This window comes from Struthio camelus, chromosome 2 (genome assembly GCF_040807025.1).
Source record: "Struthio camelus isolate bStrCam1 chromosome 2, bStrCam1.hap1, whole genome shotgun sequence".
NCBI classification, from domain to species: domain Eukaryota; kingdom Metazoa; phylum Chordata; class Aves; order Struthioniformes; family Struthionidae; genus Struthio; species Struthio camelus.
Window position 1 is genome coordinate 83,541,252 of NC_090943.1, and position 18,834 is coordinate 83,560,085.

At 41.2% G+C, this 18,834-nt stretch overlaps 1 protein-coding gene across 3 annotated transcripts in view; it reads left to right on the forward strand.

Annotated features, from left to right (window-relative positions):
• FBXL7 (F-box and leucine rich repeat protein 7) overlaps positions 1 to 18,834 on the forward strand; it is a 214,975-nt gene that overhangs the window by 36,347 nt on the left and 159,794 nt on the right. For 2 of the 3 annotated variants that reach the window (XM_068931444.1, XM_068931448.1), the window contains one exon: positions 10,532 to 10,621. The exons of the other annotated variant lie outside the window; for it this stretch is intronic. In XM_068931444.1, coding sequence (XP_068787545.1) covers positions 10,532 to 10,621 — 90 coding nt within the window. Of the gene's footprint in view, positions 1 to 10,531; positions 10,622 to 18,834 lie in introns of those variants that run through there. 3 annotated transcript variants of the gene reach the window in all.

The window sequence follows — 18,834 nt, forward strand, 5'->3', positions numbered from 1 at the left end:
AAGATTAGTCTCAGAGTTTGAACGCACAAGGTAATAGTAAACTTTTACTATTTGTAAACATTTAAATGCAAACTTTAAGTGCTAATAATTGTGGAATACGAACATATCGATAGCGGCTGCTCAGAAGTCTACAGCAGAAAACACTATCAAACGAAATTCAAACCCGCGTCGAATGCCTGATGCGTTCCAGTGTAGCAGTAGGCTCTGCAACCACTTAAGGATCCCTGTCGGAATTTATCCGTCCCGGCTGCCTCGGCCCACTGGAATGCTGCTTGTGGCACTGCGCAAAGGAAGGCTCTGCCAATTTATGTTTGGCACTGAGCTGAGTAGCCATTGCCTTCTCAGAATATAAAAGGCTAAGGCTTTATTTAAATTTCAGTGGAGCTCGGGGCGGGGGACGAATCTAAAGCGTCCATTAGTGGAGACCTTGGCAGTGAAGAAACGTTCTTGGAGACAGTATAAAGGCAAAGAAGCACTTTTTTGGCTCAAGCATGTGAGATTAATTTCTTGTATTGGTTTAGTAGTTAATCTGGCTGGTTAATTGGATTAAAAGAGTAAAGTTAGAGAGAGAGGGTTAGAGAGGTGTGTACCAAGGAAGTTTTCTTTCTAACTAAACTTTATAACTACTTAACTTGAGTAAATACCTCTCAAAAGTGGCTCGTGACTGGAAGACAAATTGAAAAGCCCTATATTTAATAAATCTTTTTCTAAGCAAACTTTGTGATTGGGAGGAAGGGCAAAGTTTTGTTTCTCTGATACTTCTGGGGGCAATGCAGTAGGACCAGCTTTTGGAGTATATGCTAAGCCATTTCCATGGAAGGTGAGCTTTGAGCTGTGTTTTAAGACCTACTCATCACGTAAAATGCTAGTCCTGTTGCCTCTATTTACATGGCCACTGTGGTAATTAAATTGGATGTTACAGATATCTGATCCTGTTTTCTCACTTGAAGTTCATAAGAAACTTATTTGCATTCTCAGGCAGCATTACTGAAAGAATAGACTAAGTCTAGACTCCTAGACTAATTATTTATGGGCGCTTACCAGCATCTGAAAGCTAGAGCTTAACGCTTGGAGTGGGTGCAAAGTTTGGCTGCAAATTTGTGTTGCCTTCTGGCAAGCAGACTGCTTAGTAGGCTTCAAAGAGAAGCCTTGTACCAAAATAGTTTATGACACATTACTACTTTTTTTGGGAATAAACTAAACAGTGATATTTGCTGTTCATCCCTGCGTACTGTGAAATAAGCAAAGAGAGATGGACCATCTTCAAAAATGATGAAGGTGATTTTAGCAGTCCCGTTAAGCAGTTTGGTTAACAGATCTCGTCAGTAAGTGATGGTATTGATCCCTTTTTTTTAGAAAATTTCAACAACTGTTATGTGGGGGAAGCAAAGGCACAGCGGTAAGACAGGATACTTGAAAATGAAAAGCATGTGCCCTGCCCCCGCCCCCCTTAATCATTAGATTAAATGAGCCCCCTTGAAGATTTCATTAAATAAACTCTTTAGCTGTTCTGAAAGCTCAGTAAGTGATTCAGCAGCATGATGCAAGTTAGAGGTTTTAGTATTACAAACCAAGTAGGGTTCCATCGAGCTGCAGCAAGTAGTATCTGCAGAGCTAATTAACTGTGTCTATACAAAAAAGTTTCCTTAGGCTTTGTTTTTCACTAGCCTTGCTGAACGGGGTTAGCATGGTGACAATAAACATGACTCTGCTAGGCAGTTCTGAAAAATTCAATCCCACGTGTGCATTTTCATGCATGTTTTTTTAGGTATGTTACAGTGTAGTAAATAAAGCATTATGTCTTACTAGCTACAGAACTTTCTCAGTCACGTTTATGCCAGACTTGAATCAGGCCTTATTGTCATTGATGTTACAGCTTCACCTTGCAAGTGGTTCGTGGAATCTTATAGTATTGATTAACGAAAGGCAATAATAAGAGGCTGCATCCAAGGCTTTGCTCTTCTGTGTTGGGGATAAGTATTGTCCTATTCATGTATTTGTTTTATGCTCTTTAAGGATATTTCATGTTGGGGAATCACTAACTACTGATTGATTGGCTTGCTCTTGAGAACAACTTGAATTTTATTCGAGTCTCGTATCCATTGCCTTGTTGCCTATTTCAGCATGCCTTTTAAATAGGAAACTCCAGAAGGGATTTGAACAAAGTGGGCAGAGTACTGCAGATGCTGTTGTGTGTTGAGCAGAAGACTAGCTGTACGAGAACTTGCTCAAGGAAGGCTTGGGAAGTGCATGGGGATGGTCAGTAGGAAGTATGAGCAGAGAATATGTGTGCTTCCACTTGTGTTCGCGCAAGAGTTCAGTCAGTTTGAAAACTAGCTTTTTCTTAGGCATCTGTATTCTGATTTGGAAAAAACAGTTCAACTATAGAAGTCCTGTGCTTTCTGGTGCTCAGGATGTGGTATGCTGACTCTATGTAATATCTCATCGGAATCAGTTCTTTAATTCCTAATGAATATTAAAGATGAGTAAGGTGACTGAGACCATTCAAGAGATGCTTTAGTATATGAATAATCTCAGACACTGAGTAGTTTGACTTCAGTGGAAGTACTTTCTGTGCTTTCACCTGAAGGATGCTTACTCATTTCTGGGACTGGAACCTGCTGACTTGTTTAGACACTGAGTCCTGAACTCCTCCACTGAAAACAGGCAGATTATTAGATGTTTCTGCCTTGAGATTTCTCTGACCAGCCCCTCTCTGATTTTTTTTTTCTTACAGCTGTGTCAGCTACAATAATTAAGTTAATTACTGTCTGTTTTCCCATGCATCTGAGCAAGGAGTAACCATTTGGCTCTTCTCTTGCCAGCTGGGTCCTTGGATTGTGTTGTGACCCTCCAGTATATGACAGTGTAGATTTGTCCATCTATTTGGAGTATCTTTTGCATTCATTTGCAGTAATGTTACTTATCTTCTGTCTGGGTTTGTACATGATTTTGTGACGTACTGTGATGCTTGACAACGCAAGAAAGACAGTGTTTGGAAGAACAACAACAAAAGCCAAAATTGGCCTATATGGCCTGACTTGAAATTTAGCTTAAAATCTACAGAAATGCTGCAGAGCTAAGTATGCTGTTTTATAGCCAATGTGAGCCAAAATTTCACAGCCAAATGAAACAATCCTGGAAGCTGGAATTATGATTAAAAACTTAAACGCTTGTAGAGACTGCACACTCAAACTTAAAATTCTGTCCCGAAGTGCCAACCACTAACAAAGATCTGCAAACTCTTCAATCTTCAGTTCAATTTCTATGAAGCATTTAGTTTATTTCCCTTCCTCGGGGTTGGAGTCTGCAATTACTCTGCCTGGTTTATCGCATCCTGACAAACGTTGGGTGAAATGAAAGTTGTAGTCTATGTGTATGTTATGTTGGCACATATTCTAATGTGATTTTAAAAATCACTTCAGAATCCTACTTGCAAGGTTCTATGGCTGAATTATGGTATAGATTTGTAAATATTAACACTTACCCCATCCTGAAAGCAATTCAGTGAATTACAAAGCTTGCAGGTAACTTAAATGTTAAATCAGTGCTCAGTAGTTAACAAATGGAAACCAGCCAGTTTTATAGTATATAGTTTCCTTAGGTAGAAATGCAGAGTCTAAGGAGAATGATTGTCCAAAGTGTGCAGTCCAGCTCTGCTTTTACTTTGGATAAATGAATTGATATAGGGCAGCCTTTAAAGATGCAATATATCCTGAAAGCTCGGATGTAACAGTAGGCTGTCGATTTCCGTGGGGATACTTGGAAATGTACCAGGAGTTTGCTGTCTTATGGAAAGGCAGGTTGAACAGAGATGCATTTGAGGTTTTGAAGACCTGGATTAGTATAATGTGTGTCATGAAAACAGGAGATGGAAAAGAATTTTCTTTCCCTTTGCATGATATCTGGAAGTAGTGGGCATATATCTGATTTAATGATTAAAAAAAAAAAAAAAAAACACGCACACAGTCACATTAAAATAAACTCCTAGTCTGAAAGTATATAAAAAAAATAATGACCATCCAGCAGAAAAGCGGTGCATATGCCCTTTCATGTTAGGAAGTTAAATTCATGGTTAATGTCATGCATATAAAAACTGATGACTTCTTTTGAAGTAAACAAAAGTCAGAAATCTTTACATCCAAGTCATTGCAATAAAATGCTTTTGGGCAATTAAAGCTAATGGTTCTTATTTTTGTGGACTTTATTTTCTTTTACTTTTTATTCTGAATTGTTTGTTTTATTTTCTGTTTTAGTATTTTGACTGATGTTTCACTTTGGCATGACAAACAGTGGATTTGGCCCTCTTCCACACTTAACTCCTGGGGTAACTGCCGCTTACTGAAGACAGGTGTGTTATTGGGTTAAAACTTGATGTCAAGGACAACACTGATGTTCCTTACCAAGGAGGCACATAAGTGCCTATTTTTATGATCTTAGGGTGTGCAAGACACAGCACAAGATGGCACACATTGGAATCTAGGAGCAAATGTGTTGCAAAAAACCAGTAAATTTATTCCAGAGCAGGATAGAAGGGACTTATATTAGCAGAACACACCACCTTCTATCCCAAAGGTCAGTGAGCTTCATGTGCCTGATGGCACGTTATTGATGAAACTCACTCAGCTCCTGTTCATGCTACCTGCATGTGAAGTAACAAGAAGCAAAATACCAAGATAACAGAAAAGTTGATAGTAATACCTACAAACTGAAACACCGTCAGTATGTTGAAACACCGTCAGGACAGGCTCTGCCTGTGTGCTTTTGAAAACTGGAGTTTCTCTCCAAATCTTGCACAATTACAGATTATACTTTCCTGGGTAAGCTTAAATTGCATTGCCTCTGCCTTGAAGGGCGACTTACATCCTTGACCCTTTTTAGCATAGTGTGGGACTGACTGAATCCAAAGTTTGCTTTTCACCAATTCAAGCTGTTTCCTTTCCAGTGTTAATCAAATCCTTCCATTTTGGCTAAGACGCCTGGTGCATATTAGTCTTATTTCTGTCCTGCAAGTTTTTAACTGTCTTATATCTATTGAGTGAGGGATTTGGAAAAATGCTGCTCTAATTAGCATGTAGTTGGGGAAAAAAGGCTGTAACTGGTTATACAAGCAGCTGGAAAAAAGCTATTGCTCTTTTGAAGCATTACTGGAGTATGGAGGAAGAACAACCAAGTCTTCTGGTAATGTTTCGTCAGATAATCTGTGGCATCTCTTTTAATAATATGCATGATTATTCTGTTCTGGTAAACTTTTAGGAAAGTTTTTGCACCGTCAGTTTTGCTAATATTCTTGTCAGTGTAGCCGTCTGTGATTAAAAAGAAAATGGAGGTTATTAGTCATGATTCAAAAAGGGACCAGGTAGTTTTAATAGAGCTATTAAGCACAAAGACATCATTTATGAAATTCCTTGTGCTACAAAGCACTGGAGGCGGAGAGAACGGTCAGGGAAAGTATTGTGGCATGCTTGCCATACTCTAATTTTCTTTCCAACAGGATTAAAATCAAATGTGTACAAAACAGGATACTAGGCTGGGTGGCTGGAATCCTGTTCCTGTGACTATGGTAGTAGGGCTTTGGCACTAGTGGATGGAAAAAAAAAAAGATCCATACCTTCCTCCTTCAGAAGCAGGTCAAAGACCTGATTGGAATTGCAACAGTGTAGTTTTGTTCTGCTTTTTTGCAGGTGTGGTGAAGTTTGTCCTCTCCTCGCTCCTGGTACAAATGATACTGTATTCTGTGAAAACTACTTTCTAACACTATCTGCCTGCCGCTCCCCTAGTGCAGTTTGCTTTCTTACGAGTTGTGACTTCTGGCTTCGAAAGCAAGAACTGTGAACGTGAACTTAAGACCGTCTCAAGTCATGCTAGGGAAAGATTTGGCAGGCCTCTAATTCTTTTTATGAAGAGTTACATAACGTAAGCAGAGGATTAAATACGATCGTTACTACTTTAATCTTTGGCCCATCGCCCTCTCTTTGGTCCTTCCAGTTGTCATTCTGATAGAACCCCTGCCAGGTTATATCTACTTGCTACGACTTTCTCTGGACATCTTTTAAGTAGAATAGGTGAGCTGATCTCTGTGAAGACCAGTGTTTTGCTACATTCCCAATATTTCTGTGGCATTGGGGAAATTGGCAAGCTTTGAATTTACGTGACCTATTAGGCAGATAATGCTCTGAGAAAGTGCTGCAGAAGGAACCCTCCTCAGATGAGCTTGAGTGAATGTGCATGACCTGGGAATTCAAGCCACTTACGGAATGCATGGCAGTACCAGTGCAGTATGCTGGGTCATAATTTGCCATTTCCTTCTCCTTGCAGCTCACTTCCTGAAAGGAGTATTCAGGCATTGCATGGGGAATGACAAAAGGTTTCTTTGTGGAGTGGCATGTTTTCTGAATTTAGGACTAGATAGTGCCTGTCTAGCTGCTTCTGCTGAATACTTCTTTTTTTTCTTTAACATTTCCTCTTTTTACAGAGCGCTCTTAATGTTGTTTTGAGACAATGAATTCTGGATGATAGGCCTACTTTCTTTCATTTCTGTTTAGTTTTGGAGGTTCAGCTTAGTGAATGTTAGTCATGGATCATAGACAGTGGCTGCTACTTTTGCTGTTATTCGTTACCAGTCCAGCTGCCTGCAGATGTGTTTATTGCAGAGCTTAAGATAGCTGTCTAGAAAAGAAAAGGGGGGGGGGAAGGTAGCTGCACCCTTGGGAGTAATTTTTAGAGGAGCACATACGTGCATTGCTAGGCAAACAGCAAGAGTTCTAGAGCAGGGTACGGGTTGTGAAAATTCTGGACTCTGGATATGTACGTTTGTAGCGAGTGGCTAGTGAGACCTACTAGTTTACTATTAAGTTGCTACTAATAAACGTAGGAAATGAAGTTCATACCTGGCATAGCCACTTGTAAAGGCATTTGTATAGCTAAAATGCTCATAGAGGTGATAAAATTTTGAGCTGATTTATGCAATTTACTGCTCTACAAAACGCTATCCATGTGGAGGTGCTTGAATCAGAGTTGCACAGTAGTTGAGGTTGCAAGGGACCTCTGAAGATTATCTGGTCCAAACAGCGCCGCTCAAAGCGGAGTCCTCTAGAGCCGGTTTCTCAGGTGGCTCAAGGCTGTTTCCGAATGGGTTTTGAATAACAAGTAAGAGAGAGTTCCAATATTTGACCACCCTCACAGTCTTTAAAAAACAAAACAAAAAACAAAAAAACCCCACGAAACCACTATATTTAAGTAGAGTTTCTTGTATTACAATTTGTACCTATTGCCTCTTGTCCTGTCACTGGATATCACTGATGAGTCAGGTATTTATACGCTTTGGTAAGACCCCTTGAGCCTTCTCTCCTCTAGGCTGAACAATCCTAGTTCTCTCAGCCTCTCCACATATGATAGATGCTCCAATCCCTTAATCATCTTTGTAGCTCTTCCTGAGACTCGCTCCAGTATGTTCATGTGTCTCTAGTACTCAGAAGCCCAGGAGCAGACCCAGCACTCCAGGTGTGGTTGAGTAGAGGGGGAGGATCGCCTCCCTCAACCTGCTGGCAGCGCTCTGCCTAATGCAACCCAGGATGCTGTTGGCCTTCTCCGCTGTAAGCGTGCTTTGCTGGTCCATGCTCAGCTTCTTGTCCTGCAGGCTCCCCATGTCCTTTTCTGCCAGGCTGATCTCCAGCTGGTTGGCCCTCAGCCTGGCCTGGTGCAGGAGGTTATTCCTTTGTGGGTGCAGGACTTGGCAGTTCCCTCTGTAGAACTGCATGAAGCTCCTCCCTACCCATCTCCAGCCTGCTGAGGTCCCTCTGCAGTGCTCTGGTGTATCAGGCACTCCTCCCAGGTTTGTATCATCGGCAGTCTTGCTGAGGGTGCTCTCTGTCCCTTCATCAAGCTCAACTTGTTAAAGAATGCCTGGATACACCTAGCTGTTAGCTCTTACGTGTTTACCTGAGGTTGCAGGAGCTATACTTAGCCCATTGGAAGTGAATGACTTTGTTTTGCACTGCAAGAGTAGATGTAATATCTGCTAATGTATTTAAAACACATGTTGAAAACATACTAAAAAGCATTCCCCCCCTCCCCCCGCAACCCCTGCCCTCAAATGACGTTTGGGGGTAGACAGTGATGAAGAAAGCTTGTCTGAAAGCTTTATATGGTAACAGAAGAGTCTAACGGTATCATAAAATATTAAAGGTATAATTGCAGGAAAAACGGGTATCCAACCAAAAGAGTAACCCTAATGGACTTTTTTATTCTTAGTTTCTAGTTGCTTTAAAGTCTCACTGGGAATCAAGGTCACTACAAAGTATGCTCTTGTAACTAATATATTGCTATTAGATGTACTGGCTATCAACACCCAACAATGGGTAAAGTATTTTTGTTGTGCTCTTTGTGGCTTGCTTCTCCATAGCATAAATGTAAATATTAAGTTAACAGGGGAGGTATGTAGCTGCAGGAAGCATTCGCTCTGTGGGAACGGTACCTATGCCACAGATGCCCATCTGGCAACTGTGCTGTCTTTTGGTATTACTGACTTCCTTTTCCTCAAAAAGATTTTTTTTTCCTTGCCTTAGAGGAAATCCTGTTTATTTGCTTTGAGGAAATCACTTTTCTATTCTTCATTTCGTTTCTCCCCTCCCCACCCCATTAATCTTTATTTCTTTGTTAAAGCAGTATGTGCCAATAGTCCTTGGAGGCTTGTTTTCTGCCTGTGACCTTGCAATGCTTCATACGTGAGCAGTCGCTGGTGGTGGCAATACCATGTAAAAATCTTCCTTGTTGTATTGCTCCGATTGTCAGCTGTCACAAATGTTCCTGTTCTCTGACTTTTTCCTGGGGACTAGCGCTTTGCATCTATTCTGCTCTCTTCTAATCTGCCTTTCTTCTAGCACCACCCTAGTTGCCCTAGCTGGAAGGCTATTTTGGGGCAATTCTTTCTGCAGAGACCACAGTCCATTACTCTAATTCATGTCACTGTGTGAGAGCAGTTGAAGCAGTGTTCTAGAGGCACTGCTCCTTGGGTTTGTTTAACTTCTTAAAGCAATGTGAAAAACAGTGAACCACAGAACATGCACTTTATTTATTTATTTTCCCTCTCCACCCCACCCAACTACTGCCCTTAACCATTTATTTTTTACTTCCTTCTGGCCTCTTTAATATCCTTTCACTTCGCCATCATTTCTCAAACCTGAGCATGTTAACTTAAGCAACTTTATGTGGAGAACGATTCTCTAGGGTTGGCTGACGGATTAAGTGGCAATACCTTGGTTGTGAAGCAACCTACGTTTGCACATTCTCCAGTCGTTTCCCATTAAAATTTAAATCCTTGTTCTGTTGTGGCACCTTTAAAAAGCAGACCTCCTCCTTACATCTAAATGTTATGAAAACCAGGCGCGCTGTAACCCAGAACCCCAAGGAATGCCTGATTGAAATAACAGATCAGAAAAGTCTCTTGCTAACATTCCTATGATTATAGGTTTACTCAAGTGACAAAAACATGGTGTCAGCTAGCTTTCTGCGTTCGGTCTTATTTTGGTTTAAAAAGTAACATAGCTTTTAAAGGCTTCACAGAGCACTGGAGATGTTAATGGCGGTGTTTGCGGGGATAGGTAACTTCTTAAAATGTACCGGTGTTTGTTGCCTTTCCTCCCTCTAGAATTGTCACATGTATTGCTGGTTGGGCGGCTGATCCAGTTCACACTGTGGGATAGAGTTTATCCCTGTTAGTAGTTACTGAGATCAAGTAGTGTGGGTGAAGGGGAAGGGAAAGGGATCTTTTTTAGATCCTTACCTGCAAACAAGAATAGAGAGCTTTGTATTATCCCCTCAGCTCTCCTGAGGCACCTGTTGGAGTTTAGTCTTTCTTTGTACTTGCGTTTCCTCTCTTGCTACTCATAGCTGGTTTGACACATAGCAGGTAGGTCTGGGGCACTGATATGTGCGAAGAGTCTGAAGAAAGCAAATTTAAAAAATCCGTTGTTCTGATTTCCAGTTAAAAAAATGTAAAGAATGGTAAAGTGTGTTAGATTCAGGATGGCGTATTATTGCAAGCAGTGCTATGATGTAGGAGAAAACAGGAGTTACCTCGTATGTGACCTGCTGACTCGAGTATATATCATGAAATAGAAATGCCAACTCCTTTAAAGCATTTGTCTTGAAATTAACCCTTCATGCTGATAAGAGTCAGTGTCTTTCGCCTGATCTGTGTGAGAGGCATTCGAATGAGAAAATTGATTATGAGAGTTCTTCTAATGCTGTTAATGACGAATTCCTTTTCTGATGGAGCTTAGCAAGTACAAATGAGAACCCATGTGACACGAGATTGTTTGCCACCTTAATACACAAAAAAATGCATCTGCTCTAAGTTACACTGCAGTTAGCTCCTACCCCAATATGTAGAAAGTAAGCATCAGCTGCTTTAAACTTAGTTTAAAGCTTCCTGGCGCTGTTCCAGGTTCTGATATGGAAGGTCTTTCTCCTTTGCTGTTAATGCTCATGTTTGTTCCCCCTCCCTCTGCACCTTTTTCTCTTTTTGCAGGCAAAGGCAGCTCAAGCATCTCATCCGACGTGAGTTCAAGTACAGATCACACACCCACCAAAGCCCAGAAGAATGCAGCTACCAGTGAAGGTAGGCATCTGGTGCTCATTATCCAGGCCCAGGCCTCCCAGCATAATGTTAGCTGTTTTCAGAAAAGGAACCCCTCCTCCTCGTTTCTTCTGTGTACCGCATCGTTGGCATACTAGAAATTGAAAAACAGAGTTCTTCCTTTATGGAGTTTCCACTTTGACCTGCTGGAGTTTTTCCTCTAAGCTTGTGACCAAGGGCTTAAGATAATTCTGCAAAATACGAATGTAGAGAGTTCTAAGTAATTTGCATGTGACTTTTTCAACAGAAGTTTTTATACTTGAGATTCAATGTAATCTGATTTTAAACTTATTTATGAAGAATATACTTAATGGATGTATTTGGCATCAGTTCTAGGTAAAACCTGATCTCTTACTTTTATACTATGAACACCGTGAGAATGCAAGTTGTTTGCTTGGAAGGTTGGGCCAAGTTTCCAAAAGTGCAGCTACGGATGTGAAGAGCTGATAAGGATTTAATTAGATCGATGCATCTTACCTGCAGTTACTAGACTATATGATCATCTGGGACTAGATGTTTAATGTCTAGGGGAAAGAGTTGTTTTATGTGTCAGTATTAATATATTGTTGTATTAACTGGCCTATGAACAGAGAAAAAAGCTGATCCTTTCCTGCTGCCTGATTATATGTGAGTAGGTGTGTTCTGTTAAATGAAAATATATTGGCCCTGGTTTTTACAAGAGTGTCGTCGAAGGCTGAGAGGAAATCATTAAATCTGTATGTAGTTTAATGATGTAAGCTGAAAGTTTTTTTTTTTTAATGTTGCATTTATATGCCTTAACCAGCATTTCTGCTCAATTCAGTCGCAAGACATCAGGTGTACTTGGTAATGAGCAAATAATGATTTGAATTTCTTACACTTCTGTCATTACAAATTAAGTTACAAGCTCTGGTTGCTCTCAGTCTGGCTTTATTTCTTACAATTTCAAGAAACCATAGGGTTTGAATAGTTCTAGTTTGGCAAGTCTAGTTGTGACTATAGAATCTGTGCAGTAAAAACAGTTCGTATATCTAATAAATGACCACATAAATCACCAGAGCTTATTGTTATGCACGCATAATCCCATATCAAGAATGAAGATCTGGCACTAATGAATCAAGAGAAATTCTGGGTTAGAATCGCTGCTTTTTAGTCTGGGCAACCAATTTAACAACAGATAAACAAATGGTTAATAAAGTTAAGTTGGATAGTAGACTTCATATTTCTTTAAGCCTTAGATCTAAATGTTATAAGTTACCTGAAGGAAGTGAATTGCCAAGACAAGAAGTAAATTTAGGAAACAACAAAAAAGAATTTTAACTTCCCCTGTATGACATCCAGGAGAAGAACAGAGAGTAGTGGAAACTCTGAAGTCAGAGTCCTCAACAATTGCTTTAAATTCCTGTTTTTCCTCAATCAGTAGAGCACAGGTTTTTAGTTTCAGATCAGATAATGCGAAATAATCCTTTTGTTAATCTCTTAAGATTTATGTTCTTAATCTAGTCCATTGCAGAGCTAGTGAATACCGGTGTTGACCTTGACATCTTCAGCACTGGTGTGCAGCTGATTAATTCATTGGTGAGGGAAGCTTAAATGCAGACCAGCAGATGTTGTACATAAGGATATGTTTCCCGAGTTCTCCTGTGGATTCAGAAAGAGTTCAGAGCAACGGAGTGGTATGTTTTATGCTTGAAGGCAATTCTGGTGTGAAGTTAATTTTTCTGTGCTCTAGAAGGAGGAATTTTGACAAACATTTCCTTTGACAACAGCAGAAGTAGTCTCTTCCTCAGTTGGTGCTACTGCTGCTTTGCTACTGAGTTTTTCTGCTGAGGAGTTGTTATCAGTGTGGATCAGTTTGCTCTAAGTTGTTGTAATAGGGATTTCAAACATTTCAGCTGGCCTCACTGGAGAGGGGAAGGGTTCAGTGAAGGCAAGCAGGAGCAGTGAAATGGAGATAGTGCTGAGAAAGAAAACAGGGACTGTGCAAACCAGGATTGTCACTGAAAGGCACGTTGATCAGCCTGTCCTAACCTGTATGTCTGTCTGTCTCTCCCTTTTTTTTTTTTTGTTTTTTAATCACTGTTGCCTGTTTTTCCCTGTGCAGTAGACTTGTGCTGTAAGAGAATTCAGCTGGACAGAAAGACTCATACTGGCTATGAAATGAGCAGGGTGCTGTGCTTGCAGGGGCTGAGTGCTTTTAGACTATTCACTTGTCGAGTAGCATCTAGGGACCAGCTAAGAACAGGAGCCTGGTTGTGTTGGAGGCTGTACAAGCAGTAGCAGCTTTTACGTCTTTTTATTGGGGTGTTTACATAACGTTTTACAACAGTTAGTTAATTCATCTTTATAACACTCCACGCTGTTTGTTTTGGTTGGTATTTGATTGCCACAATATAGTAGTATCTGCCCACCCCAAAGATTGGTCATTGTACCTTATTTTAAGGAAAAAAGAGGCTGAAGTTCATGCAGTAAGCTTGTTGCTGGGGTAGGAAGGTCTAATTCTGCCCTTTGCTCTAAGCTGGCACTTTAAATTCATAGCATTGTATGCTGTCCTGTGACCGAGCCATCTGTTGTGAGTGGGGAGATGTTTTGTCCTAGGTGTGGAGTGGGAAGGACTATGAAAGGTTGCCAGTGAGCTTTCCTTGACCTATGTTGGCATGTGGAATGATCTTAATAGAACAATTTGCAGACAGCTTCTTTGCACCTCTTGAATTTCTAGTGGCGCCTGAATTCCTGCATGCCCAGCTCTGTAGAGAGCATGGGATTTGTATGGGAGGCTGAAGGCCTTTCATATCTCCCACTTTCCAAACTGCTTTCCAGCTTTGTCATCAGATCTTACTCTTCCCAGTTGTGCACGGTGTGTCATGTCTTCTCTTTCTCTAAGGCAGTTGTCACAACACTGCTGAAGTTAAATTGATGAAAAACGTTGAAACAACTAGGAAGAAAAGCTATAGGACTGATTCACTGCAACCCTATGGTACTCCACAGCAGAAAGGCAGGCAGGTAAAGTACTTCCCAGGCAGGTATTGATTGCCAAGGACTGCAAAAAGATGTCAAGCAGGACCCTTGCTTAATGAGCAAAAAGGCATCAGGCACTATCTGACTGTAGGTATTAGCTTGCCATCTGTTTGATCTATCATGTGAGCTGTGGTTTAAATCTTGTCTACTGCACATGCTTTACTTGTGAATTTTCAGTTCTTTTTTATATCTGCATAGGATGGGTATGAGAAATGGATTACTACACTGCTTGAAAATGTGCTCGTGTGGTGTCCCTAGACAATGCTGTTGAGGCTGTGGCAGTTAAATCACAGAATCACTGAATGGTCGAGGTTGGAAGGGACCTCTGGAGATCTAGTCCAACCTCTCCTGCTCGAGCAGGCTGCCCAGGATTGTGTCCAGACAGCTTTGGAATATCTCCAGGGAAGGAGACTCCACAACCTCTCTAGGCAACCTGTTCCAGTGCTCAGTCACCTTCACAGGAAAAAAAGTTTTTCCTTATGTTCAGACAGAGCTTCCTGTGTTTCAGTTTGTGCTTGTTGCCTCGTGTCCTGTCGCTGGACACCCCTGAGAAAAGTCTGGCCCCATCCTCTCGTCACCCTCCCTTCAGATGTTTATACACATTGATAAGATCTCCCCTCAGTGTTCTCTTCTCCAGGCTGAACAGACACAGCTCTCTCAGGCTTTGCTCATAGGAGGAAAGGGCCTCCAGGCCCTTCCATCATCTTAGTGGCCCACTGCAGGACTCCCTCCAGTAGCTCCATATCTGTCTTCTACTGGGGGGGCCCAGCACTGCACACAGCCCTCTAGGTGAGGCCTCACCAGGGCTGAGTAGAGGGGAAGTATCGCCTGCCTTGGCCTGCTGGCAGTGCTCTTCCTAATGCAGAGAACTCTGCCATTCAGCCACTGCTCAATCCATACTATCTGCTCCTCCAGCCCGCACTTCCACAGCTTGCCTAGGAGGATGTTATGGGAGGACAGTGTTGAAAGCCTTGCTGAAGTCAAGGTAGACAACACCCACTGCTCTCCTTGGCTACCCAGCAGTCACTCCATCAGAGAAGGCTATCAGATTGGTTAAGCATGATTTACCTTTGGTGAATCCATGCTGACTGCTCCTGATCTCTCAATGGCATCTCCCGTACCCAAAGTATAATTCCTTTATTTGCATTGTACATTGTAAGCTCAGTTGTGGTTTTATTTCACGTGTATGCAACTGGATGCTAGCACAGCTACACGTATACGGTCGTGGGAGGAAGCTTTGTTTCAGAGACAAAATGCTTGCATGCTTCTCAATGTGCCTGGATGGACTATGCATCTTCTGCCATTTAGCAACAGGTGGTGCATATTAGCATCCTTAGCCAAAGCAGCTTTACTTTGATGCACTGGGGAGGTAACAACTACCCTATTTCTATTTTGTGGGTGAGTGCAGAGAGTAGGTGGCAGACCTGGCCAAAGGGTTGAGATGCTGGGCGATGCACGAGAGGGATGCAGAGGTGAGGCTGTTCGGGTGTAGTACCTAAAGTCCAGCCTGCAGTTAAGTTGGTCTTACTGTGGCTTTCACTTTCTTGACTTCTTCAGTGAAGGGCAGGAGGCAAGAATTAAATGTCATGCCCTTTTTTGTTAAATAACTGAGTATGCTATAGGGGCAGTCTGGCTACGACTTGACACAGAAGGAAGCATGGTAGGATGTGGATATGCATGCACTAAGGTGCCTCCCCACTGTCTCCTCTTCTGAGGATGCAATTTTCTCTAGCTTTGAATATACGCTGCCTTTTTCTTCTTTTCCCATCTTGGACGTTGTCTACAGTTCTTTACCTAGTCAATCAATTACTGTTAAAAACTTGAACACACGAGTTTTTACTACCCCCCATTGCTGTTCTGACAAGTGAAAGACTAAATAGACTTTTGTGGGCCATTTAGATGCAATTTGCTAAACACAGTCCCAGCTGAAATGTTGTTGTTTAAAGCTAGATTTGAAAGATTAGGCGAATAGTTTTGTATGAACTTACCTTGGTCAGGGAGCTTTCTTGTAACGCTTACCTGCAAAGCATGGAATGTTACGTCCGAGCTGGGTGCTGCACGTTAACTTGACTTTGTTCCTTAAATAAGGCATCAATGCTGTTTGCAGTTTGTGTGCATATGGCTGGTAATGGTAATCTAGAGGCAGCTTTAATTTATTTGCCCGTTTCTGTAAAATTGCATTGGAGGCTTAGGCCTGAAGCAAATTGCTGTTGTAGCAGAAGGGTTAACTGCTGAAATGCTTTTGAACGTATCCTGGGAAGTGTTTATATTTTGAATTTTGCAGAAATCCATGGAGGTCAGCTGCTGTATTCTGCAGAGGTTAAAATTATATCCGCTTATAGTGGTGCGGATTTTAAGGGACCTTGAAAAATAAGTATTGAGCTCTTTTTTTTTTTTTTTTCCTTCAGTACCCTGAGAATTCCAGAGTCTTTTTTTCATCATATCATGTTAATGTACCTTAAGTGTACTTGAAAATGTTTGTGTTTGGAAAACAGACTAGTGAAGAGAGCACAGCTTTTCACGCATTAGCTCTGAGATGTATATTCAGTGTGGAGACTGAATGTTTTGCAGTGCCTGTTCGTATGCATCTTGACAGAAGAATTATTGCTTTTGAAGATTAGATCTTGGTAGATGCTAGAAAATTACCCGGTCATAGTTCTGATAGTCATACCCTCCTTTCTGTTTTGTTTGGGCTTTTTAGTGATTCTGGGAGAAGCAGGCCCTCTAACCTGGTTGGACTAACAACATTCATAAGGAACCATCCACTCCATTAAATCACATGCCTAGGGGACAATGATAGGAAAATGTAGAACTTTATGAATGCGGAATGCTTTAGTTATTCTCATAAGGGTGTTACTTCATACCCTGTGTGAGATGACACCTAGCTAAAGTCAATTGCGCTGTTTTTGCTGTGGTCCTTTTCTGGTGGGTCCCTGCCCCCAAAGCTTCCCAAAGCTTCTTGAGGTAAATGGTGTAATAGTGACTCCCTGTCTGTGCTGTAGATTTTCTGCTGTCTGTCCTCTTGCCTTAGCACACAATCAGTTCCAGAGAAAAGGATAAGGAGTAAATGAGGAGTTACCCTTCCCTAAGTGCTGATATTCGTTCTGCATTGTCCACAATTGCTTAAGTCCTTCAAAGCAAAACCAAATAGCTGGAGTTCCAGCTAGTTTGAAGCTTTCAGCTTACTGGAGTTTCAACCTTATTGGAGTTCAAACCTCTTTCAAGTTTTATGAGTTTGAGCTCTCAGTAAGACTTCTACTGTTCTGAGTATAGAAGTACAGGTATTCACTCAGGTTTCCTTTTAATTATAGAAATGCCAGCTACTCAAGTAGCTGAAATTGGATTTATATTAAATTTAACAATTTTTTTTTTCTTAATTTAAAGCTTGGTTGGCTAAGCTTTTGTAAGAAAAGTTAGCCTCAATTTATCTAATAGAGGACACTTCTCTCTCTACGTTTCTTTATTCTACAAGTCTCAAGTGTATTAGAATAGCTAATATCTAGCTGAGAAAAGTAGGAACACAGAATATTCAGTCATGCCATCCCTACTTGGACACTTGCAAGTATCAAGATTGCAGTGAATAATGGAATAAGCAGCTGCTTTTCACATAACTTTTATGAAAAGGGGAAAGACAGCTTGAACTTTATCAATATGTGAAATTTCTCAAAGCAGTAGTTCTGCATCCTTGCTTGTTTTCTGTGACTCAAAATGAGACACTTTTGTCCTGGTTTTCATGTTCAGAAGCATAAAAAATAAATTGAGGGTCAATATGAAGCTTGGCCCTCCGTAAGAACTTTCTTTTCTATAAAAATGTGAGCTTTAAGTCAGAAAAACTGTATCATGGCCCTTTGTGTGAATTGAGTAAGTGACAGTACACAGAAAGGTTTATGTGGATTGCTTGCCTTTCATGTCACCTTGCAGGTGAGGGAACAAAGTAAGACCAAATACCCATGACATCCTACCATGACTGCTGGTAGGATGCCATGCTGTTACCTGTTACAGGACACGTTAAGGTAGGATGCCGTGGCGTGCGGTATGCCATGTCTTTATAAGCTACTTGCACCCTTTGTAATCACATTCATTCAAAAGGCAGTGCATCTCTTAGACCTCCAAGTAACCCTTAACTTACTCTCTGGGTTTGAGAGGAGGGATCTGTCCATTGGGCCCAAAGATGGACACTGCCAAACACTTGGAAATAAGAAACAGATCCTTCACTACTGAATGCCCTTTATATTTAAAACAGCTTCCTGGTGGAACAGCAGCTGAGCTTGAGATTCAGGTAAGCGTGGTCTTGATCTTATTTCAGAGGGAGATAAAAATCCCAGAAGAACAGTTTGCAAAGCAGGCAACGCTTCTGTATTCTGGTTCGTATAGTAAGGAAGATATGTTTGATATAATGGAGTTCTGCTGGAGTTTTTGAATTGTTAGTGCATCTTCCCAGGACATTGAGCTAGTTAAGTGTTGTAGGAAAAGATCACTGCTGAAAAGAGGTGCTGTTTTCCACCTAAATTGTTTCTTGACTATCCTTTGGGCAGAAGGAGCTGTTTTGTTTCATTCCTATGTCTAGTACCTGTTTAAGGGATCTTTTCCAACTTTGAAAGGAAAAACATTAATGAACCATTTTCTTTAAGTATTAGAAATTTATTAATCAATTGTCAGAACTGAAAACCTATATAGTTGCTTTCTGGATGTGTATGAGCATAGGTGTAACTCCCAACTCTCTTGATGGCGGTTGTCTCCCTGCATCTCTGTCCACACGTCTTTGCACCATCATTTAGGGGGGGAATTCAGGCATTTGGTTCTGTTGTTGAAGTGCTGTCTGAGCAGACTTTTTGTGCAACAAACCTTGTCTGAATTTGACAGGAATTCCTGAATTTGCCCCTGCTTGCTCTGAACTGCTCTGAGATTCAGTTGGCTTTGCGCGAAGTGTGGCTTGTTTGAGTTGGTAGTGAAATGGGAGGCCAGGTAGGTTTCCGAGGGTTTTGTGTTACTTTTCTAACAGTGGAGTTTTCTAGAAAAGTGAAGTGCTCCATTACTGAATGTGCCAAAATAGAATTATTGGAGCCAAAAAGCTGGGGAAGGAGTAAGGGGGGAGGGGGGGAGGCGTGACAGTTTATAAATCCAAAACTATAAACACTTTGGCAGAATAAACAGAGCTCACTATTTAAATTCCTTTAGCCAACATATTTGAATGCATA